This window comes from Crocuta crocuta, unplaced genomic scaffold (assembly GCF_008692635.1).
Source record: "Crocuta crocuta isolate KB4526 unplaced genomic scaffold, BGI_CrCroc_1.0 scaffold675, whole genome shotgun sequence".
NCBI lineage: Eukaryota > Metazoa > Chordata > Mammalia > Carnivora > Hyaenidae > Crocuta > Crocuta crocuta.
The window spans coordinates 1,141,017-1,161,056 of record NW_027528796.1 but is presented as its reverse complement, the minus strand read 5'-3'; the positions used below and the strand labels follow the sequence as shown (position 1 = coordinate 1,161,056).

Here is a 20,040-nt window from a genome sequence, read left to right as displayed (position 1 = left end):
GGCCCGTGAGCCTCGCCACCCTCCCGCGAGCCCTGGCAGTTTCCCTGCATCGCGTGGCCCCTGGGATCTACCCCAGGAAGCTCTGCTCGATTCGTGACAAGCACGAGCTTCACTCTGTGTCCACGGCTGCCAAGGGCACGTGGACAAGCGTGTGCGGGAGCGTCCCACGTGGCGGAGCCCCGAGCACCACGCCGGTCTCTGCCCCGGGGACCAGGGCAGCCGCACGTGCGGGAACGCCCCTCCCAACACCCCCGACCGCCGCGGCAGGCAGTCCGGGCTGGCTCCAGGCGTCTGCGGGCCAGGCCAGGCGTGAGTCCCGCCGAGACCCCGGCGCCCTGCTCCCCGCGGGCCCCTCTCCGTGCTCTTCCGGGAAGAGCTCATTCACGAGCAGCACCGGGAAACAAACCCTGAAGGACTCCGCTTCCGGCCGATGGAGCTGACGTGTCCCTTCTCCTCCCCCAACCAGGCTAACGCTCCGTCACACACAGAACGCACGGACGGCGGGAGCGCAGGAAGCTGGAGGCCGAGAATGCAGCGTGTCCCCTGGGCTTTTCTAACTTTGCGCTGTATTTTTAGATATAAAGAAACCAGCAATCCAGAAATGCCAGCGAATGGGGGGAGGGGGAGGGATACAATAAAAGCTGTTCTTTCCGGCAAAAGGACCGGGCCTGGAGAGGAACAGCCCAGCAGGACAGGGACGGCCCTACCCCGGCTGGACCCCACCCTCATCAGACGACGACGCGGCCCCCATCGGGTGGCGGCGAAGGCCCAGCTGGGAAGTTCACCCCAGCAGACACCACACAGAAGGGCCGGACTTCCACTCACCGCAGGAGGTAGCACCCCAACCCCAGCCCTGTGGGGCGAGGGCGTGCAGCACTGCCCAGCAGCAGGGAGGGCACCCCAGCCCCGCTGGCGTCACCGGAGGGCGCGTGGGAGCAGTAACCGGGCACCCTCGCCCTTCCGACCGCTGGAGAGCTGGAACTCGGTCCCCACCCGGCAGGAAGGAGGAGCGAGGAGCCCCCCTGACCTCGGCCAGGAGCCTGGGCTTCCACCCACCTGGCTGTCACAAGGCACATGGCCCCGACTTCTGCGAGAGCCGTGCAGAAAAAACCTGTCACAGTGGAGGGTTTCAGTAAGACGCAGATCTCTTAACACAATCTCCGAAATGTCCATGTTTTAATAAAAAATCACTTAGAAGCACAAACGGATACAACCTACGGACACCAGCACAAGCACGACAGAGATGTAAAGTTACGTGACGGGGCTTTAACACCGCAAGATGAAGTGTCTCACTGCGCGTGAACACTCTCGGAACAGAGGAAAAACTCTAAGAAATGGAAGAGACAACGGCTAGAACTGAAAATACAATAACCAAACTAGAAACTCAGTGAATGGTCAGGACTAGAGGAAACAATGAACTGGAAGATGGGGCAATGGAAATCACCAAATCTAAACAGAGAGAAAACAGACTTAAAAAAAAAATCATAAGCACAACCTCATTCCCTTACATGACAAAGGAGGTGGTGCTGTGTCATGGGAATTCCACAAAAAGAAAGAAGATGGGGCTGGAAAACTACTTGAGTAAATAGTGGCTAAGAATTTGGTAGGAGACACAAACCTACAGATTCAAGATGCTGAGGGAACCACACACACAGGACAAACCCAAAGAAAACCTGACCAACACACACCACATTTAAACTTCCGAAAAGCTAAAGGCAAAGAAAAAGAAAAATCTTGCAAGTAGCCAGAGAAAGGGAAAAGCAGTGGACTTTTTCATCAGAAGCCAGTAAGACCACAAGAATGTGACATGTTTTCAAAGTTAAAAGAAAAAACTATCAACCTAGAAGCCTATATCCAGTATGCTCTCCTTTATGAATGAAAAGGAAATCAAGACATTCTCAGAAGAGGGAAAAGCCAAGAGAAGATTTATTTGTCACCAGCAGATCTAGCCTAAAAGAATGGATTAAAGGAGGTTCTCTAAACAGAAAGGAAATAATAAAGAAGAAACTCTGAATCAACAGGAAAGAGAAAGAGTGAGCCAAATCATGGTACATAGAAGGCTTTCTTTCTCTTCTAGAATTTTCTAAGTGTTTGATAGTCAAAGCAAAAGTGGGAACCCTATCTTACGTGGCGGTAATGATACGTAGGGAAAATACTTAAGACAACTAAACTATTAACAGTGGAAGGCAGAATGACATGGTAGGAGAGATTTCTGTACTTCACTCAAATTGGCCATTTAACAAATAAAGTTACCATCAAAAAAGCTATACCAAGAGATACACTCAAAAGCCCAACAAATAAATAAAATGAAATTCTAAAGAATGTCCAAAAATCCATAGGAAGGCAAAAAAAAAATGAAAAGCAGGGAGAAGAAAAGGAAAACAAAAAATGATACGGCAGTCATATACTCTAACATCAATAATTACGCTAAATATAAATGGTCTAAATTCATCACTTATAAGACAGATGTTTGCAGAATAGATTAAAAACATGACTCAATCATATGTAGTCTACAAGTAACTCATTTCAGATATAACAATGTGGTCAGGTAAAAAGTAAAAGGAGAAAAAAATACATATCATGCAAATGTTAATTAAAGGAAAACAGGGATGGCTATGTTGATATTAGGTAAAGTAGACTTCAGAGAAAAGAAAATGACAAGAGGCAGAGAAGGACATTACAAAATGATCAAAAGCTCAATCCATCAAAACACACACTGCAATCCCACAATCCCCAAGGTGTGTACAATAACCAAAAGAGGTAAAAACATGTGAAGGAAAACATGGTGGAACTGAAAGGGAAACCATCAAAGCCACAATTAAGGGTGGAGATGCCCACGCTCCTCTCTCCATGGGACGAGACTAAACCCACAGGGAGAGAAATCAACACCACTATTAACAATAAGATCTAATTGGAATTTATAAAACACTCCACCACCAACAGGAGAATCTGGATTCTTTTCAAGGGTCCACAAGACAGACCACATCCTGGGCCATAAAAAGGACTGAAATCAGACAGACTATATTCACTGATCACAAAATAGAATCAAAATAGAAATCAATACCAAAGATAACTGGTAACTGTCAAAACACTTGGAAACCAAACAAGACTGTCTGAAATAATCATAGGTCAAAGAAAAACTCTCAGGAGAGACAAAAAGATACACTGAGATGCACAACAATGAAATTGCAGCTTTCCAATCTGCGGGCCATGGCTGACGCAGTAGGAGAGTGAATGCACAGAACTAAGTGCAAATGTTAGAAAAGAAGCCCCAAGGGCACCTGGGTGGCCCCGTCAGTTGAGTGTCCGAGTCTTGATTTCGGCTCAGGTCATGATCCCAGGGTCTTAGAATCGAGCCCCGGACTGATTCCCTCTCTCCCTCTGCCCCTCACCCCTGCTCGTGCACTCTCTCTCTAGATAAAAGAAAAAAGACACCTCAAGTCATTAATCTAAGCTCCCATTTTCAAGAACCTAGAAAAAGAGGAACAATCAAAATCTAATGCAAGTAAAAGGAAGGAAATAATAAGGAGAAAGTTCGAGCCAGTTGTAATAAGGCCAGAGAAGGGAAGAACAAGCATATGAAAAACAAAACACCTCCTGGACCTAACAAATGGCCTAAGCAAGATTATCCAGGACTAACACCTGAGTACCAACTGTATGCCTCTATGTTCCCAACAAGCACACGGTGCTGCTGCGGACAGAAGCGTGTGTGCGAGCCCTGACCTCCGGGTGACTGGCCCTTCAGAGGGGCAATTAAGGTCCGAGCGGTGACAACAGTGACCTGTGTTCTGAGAGGAGAGGGACCCCAGACGTGCACACACGCTCGGAAAAGTCCACGTGAGGACACAGGAGACGCATCTCCGTGGCAGTGAGACCTCGGGAGCGCCCAGCTCCGCTCACACCTTGACCTTAGACTCGAGCTCCCAGGGCTGTGGGGAAGAATTCTGCTCTGACGCTGCCCGGTCTCTGAGGCCTTCATACGGCAGCCCAGCAGACCAGTGTAGACACGGGAATTAAAAATAGACTATCATTTGCAATTGCTCAAAAAACAACGAAATACTTAGGTATCAATCTAGCAAAGCATGTACAACACTTGTTTCCAGAACCTACCAAATGCTGGAAGAAACCAAGGACTCTCTGAACAAACGGAGACACACACCATGTCCGCAGACCGGAGACAGCAGAGTGGAGGCGCCAATTCTCCCAGAATGCACCGGGCGTTACCCAACTCCCGGCTACATTCCAGCAAGAACTGTTACCCTCAAATTCACAGGGAAAGGCCGGGGCGCCCGCGGGGCTCGGTCGCCTAAGCGTCCGACTCTTGGTTTCAGCTCAGGTCATGATCTCACAGTTTGTGGGTTCGAGCCCCGTGCTGGGCTCCATGCCGATGGTGTGAAGCCTGCTTGGGACCCTCTCTCCCTCTCTCTTCCCCTCCATTGCTTGCTCTCTCTCTCAAAATAAATAAACTTAAAAATTTTCTCTTAATATATAAATTTATAGAGAAAGGCAAAGAAACTAGAAGGCACAAACAATTCTGAAAAAACGTCTCAAAGCCGGAGCAACGGACCCGCCCCGTTACAGAGCCGTGCGGCTGGCGAGCAGGGCGCGGCGGCGGAAGGGCAGGAGTCCAGCTCCAGGGACGCCCGAGGGCCAGAAACACTCGCACAAACACGCACAACTCGATTCTGACACGGGGCAGCAGCGGCTCGACGGAGAAGAGACGGCCCTTCAACACGCGGTGCCGGGCGACACGAAGCGGCCTTTGCCCTCACGCCTCACACAACGCGTAACTCCGTGTGGGTCACAGACTTAAAGGTAAACTACGCAACGTGAGACCCTCGGGAGCCGGGGCCACGCAGACAGGTCTTACATTGGGCACCAGACCCACATAAAGGGAGAAACAGGTAAACAGAGCTCATCAAAATCAAGAAGTTTTGCTCTGCAAAAGCCCCGTTAGGACGGACAGGCCCGAGCTGCACAGACGCGAGGGGCCTCACACAGCTGCGCCTGCGAGATGGGGGGCGGGGGCCGCACAGAACCTCGGACCCCCCCAGAACTTTACTCAGAACCTACTGTTGCCCGGCAGCCCTACCACCAACACAACTAGCGCCCACTTTGTAGGCGGGCCGGCCCGCGCTGAGCTCCCACAGCGCAGTTCACCAGGGAGAGCACTGAGGAAGTCACGGGAGAAAACACATGTCCGGTGCAGTAGCTGAATTAGTCTGAGACCCCGTGGACCCGCGCAGGCCTCCCCGTGTGGCGGGACGTGTCCCACAGAGGACGAGCACCTGACGCACACAAACGAGGCCCGAGCTCACGACGACACACCTGCCGACAGGAAGCAGGCAGAGGCGGACGCGTCACAGGACGGAAGAGCAGGGCGCGTGCCATCAGGGACACGCAGTGTCCCCGTGCCTGGCAGAGCAGCTGAATGAGGGACGACACGAGAAGCTGCCAGGGACACGGGGGACTGGCGGGAACGTGACAGCAGCAGCGAGCACGGAGAAAAGCGGGGCGGCTCCTGCAGAAACGCGCGGCCGCCACGGACTGGCAGCTGCGCCCTGGGCACTTCTCCCGGATGAAAACCGACGCGCACACAAACCCACGAACCAACTTAAAGCGCCTTCTTCACAACAGCCCAAAACCAGGAACGGCCGAGTCCGTGGGGACCAGATACAGCTGCTGCGTCCTGTGTCCACGGCCCAATGGACGGTGGCGATGGGCAGATGGACAGACACGGACGGACACACGCACGCGCGGGCACACACCTCCACAAGCGCAGTGACCCACAGGGGCCTCCAGGGGGGCAGGCTGAGTGAGAAAGCCCGTCCCCGAAGGTGTCGGGCCACAATTCCAGTTAAATGCCACTCTGGAAGCGAGAAGGTAGGGAAATGGTGGAGAGACAGTTGCACAGGGTGGGGTCAGGTGGTGCGGCCGGGGGAGCCTCCAGATCCGGTAGTGACTGTGCCCACGTGGGACCAAGCATGTGGATCTGTGGTCCCTCTAACACCGCATGTGGATGCAGGGTTACCCCAAACTAGAGTCTAACTTAAAACCCGCCAGCTCCCCACACGCTGTGGCCTGGCCCCCACGAGTCTCCAGATTTGCACCACAGAGCCTGAGCCCCGGCTCCCTCTCGCCACTGGGATAAGTAACGAGAAGCCTTGCCCACGTGGAGGCCGGAGGCCGGGGTGGGGGCGCCCTTGGTGTCCGTCACGGGAATGACAGAACCCTCCACAGGAGAACCACCGGGGAGGGGTGCACGGCGGCCCCTACAGGAATTCCAGCCCCCCCCCCGCAGCCCCGCCAGGGAGACACCTCATCCCCCTGCACCTCTGCCTCCCTCCAACGGACTCTCCTTCTAAACAAGCTCCCAGCTCCCCTTCTTCCCCAGAAAACGACGTCCCTGGCCTTCGTTGGTCCGACGAGCCCATGGTACCTGCTTGGCCTGAACTGCAATTCTTTGTTATTCCCAAATATCCCCATTTTTCCCACTTTAAAGTCGAGACCACTTGGGATGAGGGGACAGGGATATGCAGGCTGTACACGGGAAGGTGAGGAGATGGGTGGGCGGTACCTCCAGGGACCCGGCTGGGACTGCTAATCACAAACTCACTGCCCCACTTCTGTTCACATTTTAACTGGGAAATGAGACGAGCCTGAGAAAATCCAACGTACTTTTCTCCCCACTTGAGCCGACATGGCCAGAAACCACCAGGCGGGAAGGCTCAGCCCCCAGGGAAGGACCCCGGCCAGCACCCCCTACAGCCGTGGGCCCCTGGGCATGGCCAAGCTTCTAGGCACACCAGCCCCCTTCCCCCCCAGACCGGGCAGGGGCATCAATGGGTGCAAGGACCGGAGGTCCGTGTCCACAGACAGGTCACAGCCACCACGTGGCTGGATCCACCGAGCCCCCTGGGAACAGAGACAGGCCTCTGCCCATCCACACAAACAACCCGGATGCCCAGAGGGAACCACCGGACACCTCCAGCAAGGGGCAGAGGCCTCTCCCTGCACAGGACCACTGCGAGGCAAGGCTCCATGGAAAGTTCTGGGCCAAGTGCTCCCCTGCAGAGGCTGCTGCTTCCAGGGGGGAAGGGTAGCCCCCAGCAGCCTACCCCCCCAGCCCCTCCCATCTAACCCCTGAGCCCCCAGCCTGCCTACCCCCCAGCCCCTCCCTCCTACCCATACTGCAGCTGCACACAGACTGGTGGACCCGAGTCCAGCACATCCGCAGTGGGGACCTTTCCCAGCCCTGCTCAGGCTGAGCGCCCCGCGGACACCTGCAGACACGAGCAAGCGCCTCAGTCCTGCCTCTAACGGGCATCTTCAGTCCCCACAGGCCAGAGGCGTGTCTGTCCCTGCCCGGCACCTCTTCCCAGTCAGCTCTGGGGTCACCGAGGTAGGGCCAACGCAGCGCAGAGACCGGCCCTTCTCTGGGGAGCCCACCAAGCCCACCAAGGTCCAGGCCCCGGGCAGATGGAGGCTGCATGCCCCCAGGCTCAGGGCACGTGTCCGGCCACAGGTGGGGTGGGGTGGCCCCAGGAGCCCGGTTACCCTCTCCTGCAGGTCTGCCCTCTGGCTAACTCCAGCTTGCCCAGACATGTCACACACGTGAGTGCCCCCAACCTCACGGGAACAGGGACTCTCAAGCTCTTCTCAGAAGCACCGAGAACCCGCCCAGAGCTGGAGGGAGGGAGGGACCAGACGGGGCCCAACGTGCAGCAACGGCAAGCCCAGGTCCACTCTCCTGTCTGCAGACAAAAAACAGCTCACGTGAGTCAGGACCCAGGTCTGATAGGTTTTGAATCAAAGGCAGAGACCTAAAACGTGAGCTGTGACCACACAGGGAAAGGGCTCACGGCCACACTTCCGTCCTTCCTGGGACATCAGCCAGCGCAGGGGACGCCCGGGGCTGCTCAGAGCTCCTCCAGACGGGCCTGCGTCCGGGGCCCCAGCAGCCTCAGTGGGAGTAACCACATGACATCCCAGCCCCAGCCCAGCCCCGGCGTCGGCGCAGCCCAGCGGCGGCTGAGCCTCCCCCCTGCTCCGGCCTTCTCGCCCCTGCTCCTGCCCCGCCCCAGCCCACCCTGCCCACGCCGCCCCTGCAGCAGACCTGCGGGCCCAGACCCTTTGGGGGGAAGATGCCACTGGCCGGACACCCTTCCAGAGGCTTCCGTCCCCCAGGACGCGAGGCTGACATGGACGCACCTGCAAGTGCACGGGGAGGCCCAGACACCGCTTGTCGGAAACGATGAGGGTGATGATGGTCTTGAGGACAGTGGCGAGGAATGTGTTCACTCCGAAGACCAGGGCACAGAGCTCTTTAGAAAGAGAGGACGCGATCTGGAAACTGAACGGGGAAGCGGCCGAGTCAGACGCGGACGCGGCGTGGGGAGGGCCCACCCCGCACAGGGGAACCGGCAAGACCGGCCCGGCACCCAGACAGCGCTCCGAGCCGCGTGCGGACAACACCCGCCCCGGGAAGACGTTCAAATGTCTCCGGGTAACTGTGGGACGGAGTAAACAGCAATCGCTGCAAAGCCCTGAGCGCCTCACGACAGCGGGCAGGAACCACAAGGAGTGTTCTGGAGTCACTGCTCTTCCGCTGTTGAGGACTCGAGGGGTCAGGGACGGAACACGAAAACAAACGAGCAAAGCGGGAGGAATCCCCGTCCTCTGCAGAAAAGCGAGCACCTGAAGGTACTCTCCGCTAAAACCCCCGAGGTGCCTCCAACAACTAACTCGACAAGAAACATTCTAAAGTTCTGGAGAAAGAAGGCACAAAAATGTGCAAGAAACCTTTCAGGAGAGCGACAGAGGCCGAGGTGCCGCTGTGCTGGGTGGGGAACAGGGCAGCCCCCCGCGCCCCCGCCAGGTCGAGCGACAGCGTGACCGCACACGCAGCGAGGGAAACCCACGTGGGGCCAGTCCCCGGTCACCCACACCGCCCGTCTCCTGCGGCGCTCCACGGCCCTGGGCGGGAGCAATCAAACCATGACACGGTGGCACACGGTGAGGGGCTCCCGCCACATCCGGCTGCCTGAAGGGCACCGTCTTCCAGGGCACACACCCTGGCCGGGCCGGCCCCTCCTGGGACCCGTCTGTGGCCGTCCTCGGAATCCGGAGACAGAAACGCAGGTGAGAGGGCATCAGCCTCAGGGCTGTCGGTCACAGGAAAACACAGTACGTGGCATCCCTGTCACCTGGGGACCAGCCGTACGACGTCACCGAGAGGACGACTATGTCTGCACCTGTGACACTGAACCACAGAGCCAAGCGCACAGGGCAGCGCTGCAGAGTGACGAGCTCGGTCCCATGTCAGGCTGGACACCCCAGCGCCGCCGCCAGGCCTGGGGTGGGGCCGGAAGGGGCTGTTCTCTCCCCGCGCCAGGCACCCCGCACTCCCCGCCTGTGTTCCTACAGGCAACAACGCGCAAGGAGTCGACGAAGCAGGTGGACGGCAGTCACAGCAGACGACCCGGAGCCCTGTCCATGCGCTGACGGAAAGGGGAGCGCCTGGCCAACGAGATGCTCTGGGGACGTGTGCAGGCTGAGAGAGAGCAAGGAGGGACAGGAGGCCGGGAAGACTGGCGGCCACGTGAGGGGCCGTCAGGGGAGGTGGCCCCGGCCACGGGGAGCGGGCTGGGCATCTGCTGAGGAAATGGCCCCCCGGGGCATCTGGCGGAGCTCGGCCCTCCCCGACAGAGGAAAGGGAGGCCCAGGGCGGGTGCAGACTGGGTGGAGAGCGAAGCTGGGGAGGGGCACTTCCGTGAGGTGGCACCCCAGAGCTGGGCGCCTGAGGATGCCACGTGGGCTCAAGATCAAGTGCGGACTGATGATCTGACTCAGGCGTGACCAGGAGGGGTGAGGCCCAGAGGGGAGCCAGGGCCGGGCAGGGGAGCTGGTAATAGACCCGGGCCCACCCGCTGGGTGCGGGGAGCACAGGGAGGGAGGGAGGCTCCTACACGTGTGTGTGACCTGAGCACACGTGGTGTGAACACGTGTGGCAACAGCATACAGCTTCAAGAAAGGGTCAGTTCAAAGGAACACACAGAGGATCTTAGGAGCAAGCAGGACGTGGGCTGGAGAAGGTTCTGGAAGGCACGAGAGGGCTGGAGGACAGCACCTGGTTACTCCATGTGTGTCACTGCGCCCGCCATGGAAGGGGATGAGCCAGACCTCAAGCGCCACAAGCGCGACCACAGCATCACGCGGGGCCTCAAAAACAGGCCAGGAGCTGGGAGGACGTTACAAGGGCTGGTAACCGTGGGCCCCAAGTGGCCGCCGTGGGAGCAGAGGGGACGCCACACGCGGCAGGCTCCGGGCAGAGCTCGGGGTCACAAAAGCCGGAGCACGCTGTGCCGTGGACAAGGGGACAAGTGGGCCCCGGGGGCCACGCTGGGTTCACTGCTCCTCCCAGCGTGAGAGCACACCGCCCAGCTCCCTCCACGCTGCCTGCACACGCCACTTCTGCTCCCCGCAGAACAGTCTGGAAGGGAGGCCTCTTAACACATGCAGACAGTCTGTCCTTCCCCAGCGAGCGGGAGGAAGGCGTGTGGCCATCAGCCACCCGCCGCTGGCCAGGCTGTAGCTCTGGCCCCTCCGCGGCCACCCAGACCACGGCCTCCCACGGCCGCCCTGCTCTGGTCAACTCACGTGGCGATGGGCACCAGGAACTGGTAGGCACCGCGGAAGAGCACGAAGGCCACGTAGCACAGCCAGATGTTGCTCGTGCTGTACATGAGGAAGACCAGCGCGGCCTGCACTGCCGTCACGCCCGCGATGACCAGCTTCGCCCACAGCGCCCAGCGGATCTTTACGAAGCCCGCGGAGAAGGAGGTGATGGCACCTGGGGAGACAGGACATGTCACAGCGGTCTCCCGGGGGGACGGGGACAAGGGAGGGCAAGGCCGGCGGGGCCGCGGACGTACCGAGCAGGGTGGACGCGGCGTCCGCCCCACCGTTGTAGACGGAGGAGGTGTCCGTGGTGGGGTTGACCAAGTTCCACAGGATGTGCACGTAGTAGACGATCAGGTAGTAGGCGGCCGAGCTGAAGACCCACCAGAGGGACCAGAGGCGCAGCTGCGGCAGCCGCATGTTGTCCCCCAGCTCCCGGAGCATGCGCACCAGGGTCCAGTCCCGCCAAGCGCCCAGCAGCGCCCGGCCCGGCTTGGCGTCCGCGGGCCAGGCTGGGCCCGGGTTCATGCGGTCCAGCTCGGAGGGCGAGGCCCCATCGCGCTCAGGGGCGCTGCGGTTGAAGAAGAGGCTGCGCTTGGGGCGCTTCAGGAAGAGGGCGAGGACCAGGCTGAAGGTGAGGAAGGCCAGGGAGATGTAGTTGAGCGTGGAGAATGGGATCCCGCCCACGGTGACCAGCAGCTGGCCCAGCACGGAGCTGGTGAAGACGCCCAGCAGCACGGCGGCGCGCGAGTAGCCGGCCATGCGCTGGTAGCGGGCGGGGGACACGAGCGAGAAGATGTAGGAGGAGTAGGCGATGCGGGCGGCCATGGTGACGCTGTAGAAGAGCTCCATGAACTGCATGTGCAGCACGGAGCTGCCCCACAGCAGCAGCAGCCACACGGAGACGTAGCTCAGGCCTTGCAGGACCAGCACCGGCGTGTAGCGCAGGTAGTCGGTCAGCAGGAAGACGGGCACCAGCACCGCCAGGTACGAGTAGGACAGCACCGGCGTGATCTCGTTGGTGACCTGTGGGACGGCAGGCTTGTGACACCGCGGCCCCGCGGGCGCACCAGTCTCCGTGTTACTAACCTCTGTAAAAACACACGGCCGTCAGGACAGCGCAGGGCGGCCCGGCCCCAACCGCGTCCACCCAACGGCACGCCGGCCCTGCGCGCACACTTCTCCCAGCATAGGAGGACAGCAGGCCACGGCCGCAGGGGCCCGCCTCGCACAGGACAGCAGGCCACGGAAAACAGGCCACGGGCCGCAGGGGCCCGCCTCATACAGGACAGCAGGCCACGGGACACAGGGGACCGCCTTGCCCAGGACAGAGGCCACGGGACAAAGGGGCCCGCCTCGCACAGGACAGCAGGCCACAGACAATAGGTCACGGGACACAGGGGACCGCCTTGCCCAGGACAGAGGCCACGGGACAAAGGGGCCCGCCTCGCACAGGACAGCAGGCCACGGACAACAGGTCACGGGACACAGGGGACCGCCTTGCCCAGGACAGAGGCCACAGGACACAGGGGCCCGCCTCGCACAGGACAGCAGGCCACGGACAATAGGCCACGGGACACAGGGGACCGCCTCGCCCAGGACAGAGGCCATGGGACACAGGGGGCCACCTTGCCCAGGACAGCAGGCCACGGAAAACAGGCCACAGGCCGCAGGGGCCCGCCTCGCACAGGACAGCAGGCCACAGGACACAGGGGCCCGCCTCGCCCAGGACAGAGGCCACGGGACACAGGGGCCCGCCTCGCACAGGACAGCAGGCCACGGACAATAGGCTACGGGACATGGGCCCGCCTCGCACAGGACAGAGGCCACGGGACGCAGGGGCCCGCCTCGCACAGGACAGAGGCCACGGGACGCAGGGGCCCGCCTCGCACAGGACAGCAGGCCACGGGACACTGGAAACTACCTCACTAATAAGCAGTAATGACATGGCCACGTGCTAAACCAGGCTTGTTTGTTTTTCATGAAACAGAAAGAGGATCTGGCTTCTCCTTGGTCATGGCTGTGACCAGTTTATGCTCCTGCTAACACAGCTGCCTCTCAGTCTGGGAAGGAAAGGCCTCAGACAATGAGCACACACAATGGGCTTCATGCACCAGAACAAAAGGAAGAAACCAGAAGGAAAAGGAAACGGACCAGAGCAGAGGCAGCAGCAGGCCCAGCCGGGGCCCCCCTCACGCCTGTCTGCTGGGGGAGGGCACCCGCCACCAGCCTCGCTTGGTCCCAGGGCTCAGGCACATCGGGTGGGAAGTCCCTGCACCCAATCCCGCAGGACCCCACACGCGGCTCTGGCCATGGCTAGGACCCGCCAGGGCACGCACAGTGGGGAGCCCTCAGAGGCCGCACTCGGGCCCCAGAGTGATCCCACAGGCGGCCCATGCGGCCCCCGGCCCCGAAAGCCAGTGCGCTCCAAGGCCCCAGAGTCAGCCGTGGGTCAGCATGGGGGGCTGTGCTGGGCCCGCCCCTATGAGGCTCCAGGACACCACGTGGACCCAGGAACCTCAGGGGTTCACCCGGCGGGTTGTGCGGTCCGGGTGCCTGCCCACCCAGGGGTGCTGCACAATGGGCTAGGCCGGCCACTGAGGGTCCCGGGCAAGTGTGGAGCTGTTTCTGGGCTTGTGCACAGGTCAAGCATCAGGGCCTAAGGACGGCTGTCTGAGACCCAGCACTGAGACGCATGCCCCCGCTCCCTCCCTCCCCAACTAAAGCTCCCCTGCCTGGTGGCCTCTTAAACCCATGTGCCCACGGGAGGCCACGGATGACCCCACAGGTTGTAGCCCTGAGACACCATCCACTAAACACCCCAGGACATTCTGGGACCCTTGGTGCCGGTCAGTCCCAGTGGATACAACCTGCACTTGGCCACTGAGAGCCCCGGGGTCCTGGCTGCAGGGGTTTGGACCAAGTTTAGTTTCAGGAACATCAAACAGCCCCTCAGTTATGAGAACTCCTGACACCCCCCCCCCGGCACCCCCACTCTGCCGTCCTCAGGCCTGGCAGGCAAACTGCTGCCCCAGGTCACAGTGGGCACCCACAAGGTCCCCGGGCAGATGGCGGCCGTCGAGTGGCCCGGCTCTGGCGCAAGGTCGCCTCCCCCAGCCTGAGCCTAGCATCGCCTGGACGTGTTCCCATCACGCTGGTGTCTGCATGGGCCTGGTCGAGGCTGACGGGCAAAGACAGGAACTGGGCCCAGACCCGGGTCCAGGCGGCTTCAGGGCTGCTGCTTCTCTGAACAGGCAGGCTCGGCCGGGCCCCAAAGCCGCCGTGGGAAGGCAGGAGGGGTGGAGTGGCAGGGCGGAGGGCAGCGGGTTCTCAGGAGGGGACGCGGGGGGAGGGCCGGGCCACAGCTGACCCACCCTCCAGGAGGTGCGAGAGCCTATCCCAGGCAGCACCTGGATGTGGCTGGAGGACCGCTGGAGGGGAGGGAGGGCAGGGACGAGACGGGGACCTTCACTGAGGAGTGTGTCAGTGGTCAGCCCCGAGCGGACAGTGGTCCACAGTCCTGGGTGGGGGGCTCTCCGTGGGGGCCGCGGCGGCAGGACTCAGGAATTACAGGCCTGCAGGTGCTANCCTGGCCTGACAAAAGCTCACAAGTCCCACAAAGCGGGAAGACCGGCCCAGACTGGGAGAAACACGTGACCCCGAAGGGCAACCAGAAGGCAGACGGCCCCGCAGGAGGACATGGAGGCCAGCCCCATGGGCACAGGGACAGGCAGGTGACAGCCAGGTGACAGCCAGGCCGCCAGGAGTGTGGGCAGAGCACAGAAACACAACCCGGCAGCATGCCGGCTCCTCACAGCAATCAGATGGGCAGAAAGTCAACAGCACCAATCGGATGCTGGCAAGGGAAGCAGGAAGCCACACGTGCACGGCGCAGTCCAGGACACCTGTGGGGGGGAGGGGGAAGGGGACACCTGTGGGGGGAGGNGGGGAGGATACCTGTCCAGGGGGAACACCTATGGGAGGTGGGGGGACAGCCTGGAGGCCACCTAAGCACCAGGTGGACCCTCTGTGGTTCAGCCCCCAGGGCGCACAGAGGTGACAGCAGCCTGAGCCCATGGGGACCAGCGTCCCGGGTCAGCCCAGCAGCGAGAAGCCACCGCGGCTGTGCGGACACAGGCCAGCCAGCCCATAGCCTCACCGCCTGCGGGCCCCACAGAGCAGCCTGAGCAGAGCCCACCGGCTTCTGCCGCCCGTCTGATGGCATCCCCGGGGCTGGTGGTCTGGCTGAATGTCTGGAACCCGCCACAGTGGATAGTTGAACAACCGTCTGAACTGAGTGAGTCCACTTATCCCCAGACCATTTGCAGTAAACACAGTTCAAGTACCATACTATTTTCTCTTCCTTATGACGTTCTCAAGAAGCTGTTTCTCTCCAGCTCACATCAGCATAAGAATGAAGTACGGAACACACAGGACACTGGGGATACATGTTCATCAACTGTTCACGTTATCCGCAAGGCTCCTGGTCAACACGGAGCTATTAGTAGCTAAGTTCTTGGGAAAACAAGTTATATGCAGGTTTGCACCTGCACTGGGGTGGGCACCCCCGTGCCCCCAGCTCTTCAAGGTCACTCGTGTGTGACCAGCTCACGCGCAGACAGCAGGCAAAGGAGCTTCACAACTTTGTCACAGATGATGCTCTTGTTATTTGAATGGAGCTTCGCATACGGGCTGATTCCGACAAGCCCTCTACAGAGGGCGATGGTCACCCCCCAGCAGCGCCCCAGGAACAACAGCCACCTGGCCCATCAGTGAGCAGGGGCACAGCCCAGCCCCAGCCTCCCCTAGGAAGTGACCGGCCCTGGCAGGACGGACACGGGGACACACACACACACGGTTTCAACCTCCTGCAAGCCAGTCAGGTGGATATTCCCATCTTTCCCAAGGCGACTAGACACACACACACACACACACACACACACACACACACACACACGGTTTCAACCTCCTGCAAGCCAGTCAGGCGGCTACTTTGAGGGCTTTTGCACAGCAACCCCCCGACTTAAGCCAATCTCAGGTGGGCAAAGGGAAGGAGTCAAGCTCTCAGGGGGAAAGAAAGGCAGCAGCTCAGTGGGACCCACAGCTCAGACACAGAGGCAGAGGGTACAGAGGCTGGCCCACACGCTGGAGGGGCCGGGCAGCCGGAGCCCATGGGCAGGGGTGAGTGAGCCAGCCTGGGCCGGGCTNAGGTCGGGTGGGAGGGGGGGAGTGAGCAGAGCAGGCACAGACGCTCCACTGACCAACGGCTCTTTTGTTTCCCAGAGAAGGAAAGGCTGCCCCAGGGGGTAAGCTTATTAGTCAAGTTTCAAGGAGGCCCTCTGTCCCGGCTGCTGCATCAAAGGAAACTTCCTCAGTCCTCAAAGGCTGGAAGTGAGCCCTCTCAGCAGGTGAGCCCACCTGGAGGGAGGGTGACCCTCAGACCCTTCCACAGCCTGCCAGCACCCTTGAACTGGCCTGGTCAGTGACAGTCCGGCCCTCGGTGTGGAGGTGCCCCTTGGNCCCCACCCCCGTCCGCACACCGCGTCCACGCACCTGCTCCTGCGTGAAGTTCTTATCGGTGCCCAGGAGGTAGGGTGTGATGAAGCTCTCCCCGGGCCGCATCTGGGCCATGAAGCCGTAGAAGCATAGGTAGAACACCAGGCACTTCCAGGACTTGAGCTCGGGGTCCAGCCCGGGCCCCGGGGGCTCCTGCTTCTCCACCGCCTGGCCAGAGGGCGCCATGCTGCCCCGGCCGCCCGCAGCCCTGCAGGAGATGAGGCTGTTCCTGGAACGGGAGATGAGGCAAGAATCAAGGCCCACGGCCACCATCCTGCTCCCCAGAAACAACACTGAAGAGTGTCCCCCTCTTTCACGGACTTAGGATTCAACGTCCACAACAGGGACGCCGAAGGGGACAAAGAGCCAGGTGACTGTAGAAACCCCACCCACAGGAAGCACAGCGCCTCAGCAAGTGACCTGCGGCCTCGTGAGCAGGACGATTCCTGCCTTCTGCACACCCACACTTATTTCTGCAACGAGGGAAAAGCAGGGGACAGCAGTGAGCCCTTCTGAAGCCAGGCTGCTGGGGTGGGGCGGCGGTGGGGGGGCTCCGCACAATGGCAGAGGTGAGGGGCAGCTGCCCGGATCCCAGAGTTTCAAAGGGAGGGAGGGTGGTGGTCCCAGGAGTCACAAGGTCCTGGGACGGCCCCTCAAACCTTCCCAAGGGATCAAATGAACCAGTCAGTTGGCCGCCGAGCTGCAATGGCCCCCCAGGAAACCGCCGCAGGGCACGCAGGCCAAGTGGTTTGGACACAGAGACTCTGGTATTTGCTCTTCGAAACCCACCAGAAGCTCATACAGATGGGGGGACCCAGGCCCACAGGCAGAACCACCCAACCTCAGGGTGCACCCACAGGGACCCCATCCCGGCCCCAGGACCCCCTCAAGTTCACTCCCCACTCCCAGGTACATCCCGAGGCAGGTCCCTACCCTCCCTGTCCCCCAGGGGCTCAGAGGCCTTGAGGACTTGGCCAGACTGTTCAAAACGGAATCATCTCCAGAAGCAACGGGAACTTACCATTACCTGGTATCCCCAGAGGCCCAGGACAATGGGGCAAGTTTCAGGCACCACCTCCAAATACACTAATGCTTTCTGTTCTAAGTCCTGGCTTCCAAAGGCTTCTGAAACCCAGGAGCGGTTCTCTGTCTACAGTGAGAACTGTCAGCAGCTCCAGCTCTGAGCTCTGCCCTGTGCAGCTGTCTGAAGGTCTGGGTCACCGCCCAGGACTCTGCACCTGACATGTCCCGCAGGCAAGCCTGAGTAGGTGAAAGAGCAGAGCACCCTGGGACACCGCGCCTGAGGATCCCTGGCCGGCCTGGCTCTAACCCACATCCAGTACTCCCGGCGCATGGCAGCCCCACCCCCGACCACCGCCCGGCTGGCCCCTGGGAGTCCTCCAGGGTCACAACACAAAGGGGTAATGCCCCCCCCAAAGGATGGGCATGAGAGGAGCCACCGCAGGTGATGGCCAGGGAACGCCTACCGCCAGTGGCGCTCACGGGGAATGGGTGGGGGTCCGCAAAGTCAGTGTCAGGGAGCCCCTTCCCTGTGATCTAGGGACACTGCCCAGGGCAGGGCTCAACCTGCTGGGCGGCCCAGAGCCCCAGCCCTTCTCCCGAGTTCCATAATAGCTGAGGTGAAGACGAGGCCTCCCCCAGCCCGGAAGAAGCCCAGGCCTCTGGGGCCGTCTCTGTCCTCCGACCACGTGATGCTAAGCCCCGGCCCCAGGCCCCCACAGCTCACTCGGAGTCCTGTGCTGAGTCCCGCACTCGTCTCACCTCTGGGGACCACACTGTTCGCCCCGTGCTCGCGGCCCCTGCGCCGGCCTGGGTCGCCCCTGCACCGCGGTCCCCCTGAGTCTCTGTGAACATTTGCTCAAGAGCAACGCCCAGCAGGGGGCTCCTGCCCGTCCCATGCGCACCGGAGTGGGGAACTCGAGCTCCCGCTCGGCCGCTCGGCCCGCGTACCAGGGGCAGGAGTGGAGGCGGCCGCCCGCGACGGAGGGCACGCTTCACTGCCCCGCAGCTGGTCCAGCCTCACCCTGCCCCGCGCCAGGGGGCAGAAACAGCAGTGACAACGCTGAGGAGCATGGAAGGCTCCAGACTCTGGAGAGTGTTCCTTCAAAATGTGGCGCCTGCATTTCTGCTTCAGATAGTTTTCCTGACTGTTGTTTAAAGACCCTGCCCATCCTCCAGCTGGAGGCGGGGGTGGGGGGCACAGTCCTGGACCTCCCGGACTTCTGACCTGAGAGGTCCCGCCGCAGGGGCACCCGGGGCCGAACTCAAGTGGGGCACTGTGGCAAAAGTGACCTCTGGTCACCCCTCACCGCTGAAGGGCCGCCACCTGACCTCCCAGAACAAAGGGCGGCAGGCGGCCGCAAGGCCCACCCCGGGCGGTGGTGCTTATCTGCAGGGAGGCACCCTGGGGACAGGAGGCCTGCGTCCACTCTGGAATGCGCCTCTCCCACACGTGGACACACTGCTGCCCGCAAACTTTGAACAACTTCTGAACAGGTTGAGCATGTAGAGGCCGGAGCCTGGTGGGACGGGGTCCAGGGGAAGAACTTGGCCCCTCCTGGAGCACCGCCTGCCACACAGGAGCCACAGCTCCGGAGTCGGACTTGAAATCCATTTTTAACCCTAGCCACTGGGGGGGGAAGCGGTGACGACCACAGGAGCACGGTGCGTGTTTACGAGCCCTGTCACTCGGCCTCTCCAGGGGGAAAGGCCACCCGTGCCCAGGACAGAGATGCAAAGAAAAATGCCAGCCCAGAAGCTGTCGCAGCCAGGGGTCTCAGCCAGCAAGGCTGGGGCCCTGCCCACGTTCGGTGGACTTCGTCTGCTTCAGGTGAGTTCACTCAACTCACCTGAGCTGGGTGTAGACACCAGCTCTGATGAGCGGCCAGCTGCCACGGCCAGGACTCAAAGTCCTCTCTCGAAAACACGCAGGCCCTTCCCAGGCTCACACTCCAGCAAGGTAAGGAGGAGGGGCGCCGCCACACGCGACAGGTGCAGAACAGTCCAGAAGTCAGATGAGGCGCCCAAGCTCAGGGCAAGTGGGTGGCAGGACGGGCCCGGACAGCAAGCGCCCCGACCCCAGCCGGATGCCATGCAAGTTCAGGCCCTGTCAGGGCAACCGAAGGAAACTGCGGCCAAGCAGGAGTCACGGGCGAGGACCGAGGAGCCCAGCGGGTGTCTCCAAGAGAAGGTTCCCCCCAGGGACCCCTCCCGCACACCCTTGAGCTCCTGCCCTGGGGGAGGCTGCCAGCTGCTGCTCTGTCCCTCCAGGAACCAGTCCGCCTAGAGACCCAAAGCCAAAACAGAACCAAAAACCACCTGCCTCGTTTTGTGCTTTAAACCGGCTACGGTCTCCCAGGTTATCAAGGAGGTTCCTTACATTTTCAGTGAAAAAGAAAAACCCGTGCATCCTCCCCCCAAATCGCATGACCTATTCCCTGTTGCAGAGAGTAAGCCCTCTGGCTGTCACTGCTGTAGACCCCAACCCACAAGGTGAAAACGTGCTGATCACCACCGCCCCGCACACGTGCTTGAGCACACGTGCTTGAGCATCCCGAGTTACTGACATCCAGCAAGCCCCCCTCGGCTAAAAGGAATGAGTCGCACCAACTCGACAGGAGGCAAAGACAGAGCGACGCAGCCTGGCGGGGGAGGCACCACCTGAGGACCCTCGGGCCTGGGCACTGGGCTCCCAGACCCGCAGAGGGAGGCAGTCCCCCCGGAGAGTCGCGGTTCTGCTGATTCAGCGTGGGATGCGGAAGGGCCCTCTGGTCTCCCTTGGGG

General features: G+C 60.7%; 1 protein-coding gene across 1 annotated transcript in view; it reads right to left on the bottom strand.

The window, feature by feature from the left end:
- SLC19A1 (solute carrier family 19 member 1) overlaps nt 1-20,040 on the bottom strand; it is a 98,146-nt gene that overhangs the window by 77,596 nt on the left and 510 nt on the right. The window contains exons 2-5 of the mRNA XM_077755357.1: nt 16,234-16,465; nt 10,935-11,706; nt 10,660-10,852; nt 8,212-8,353 (exon numbers count right to left, since the gene is read on the bottom strand). Coding sequence (XP_077611483.1) covers nt 8,212-8,353; nt 10,660-10,852; nt 10,935-11,706; nt 16,234-16,422 — 1,296 coding nt within the window. The 5' untranslated portion in view covers nt 16,423-16,465. The remainder of the gene's footprint in view (nt 1-8,211; nt 8,354-10,659; nt 10,853-10,934; nt 11,707-16,233; nt 16,466-20,040) is intronic.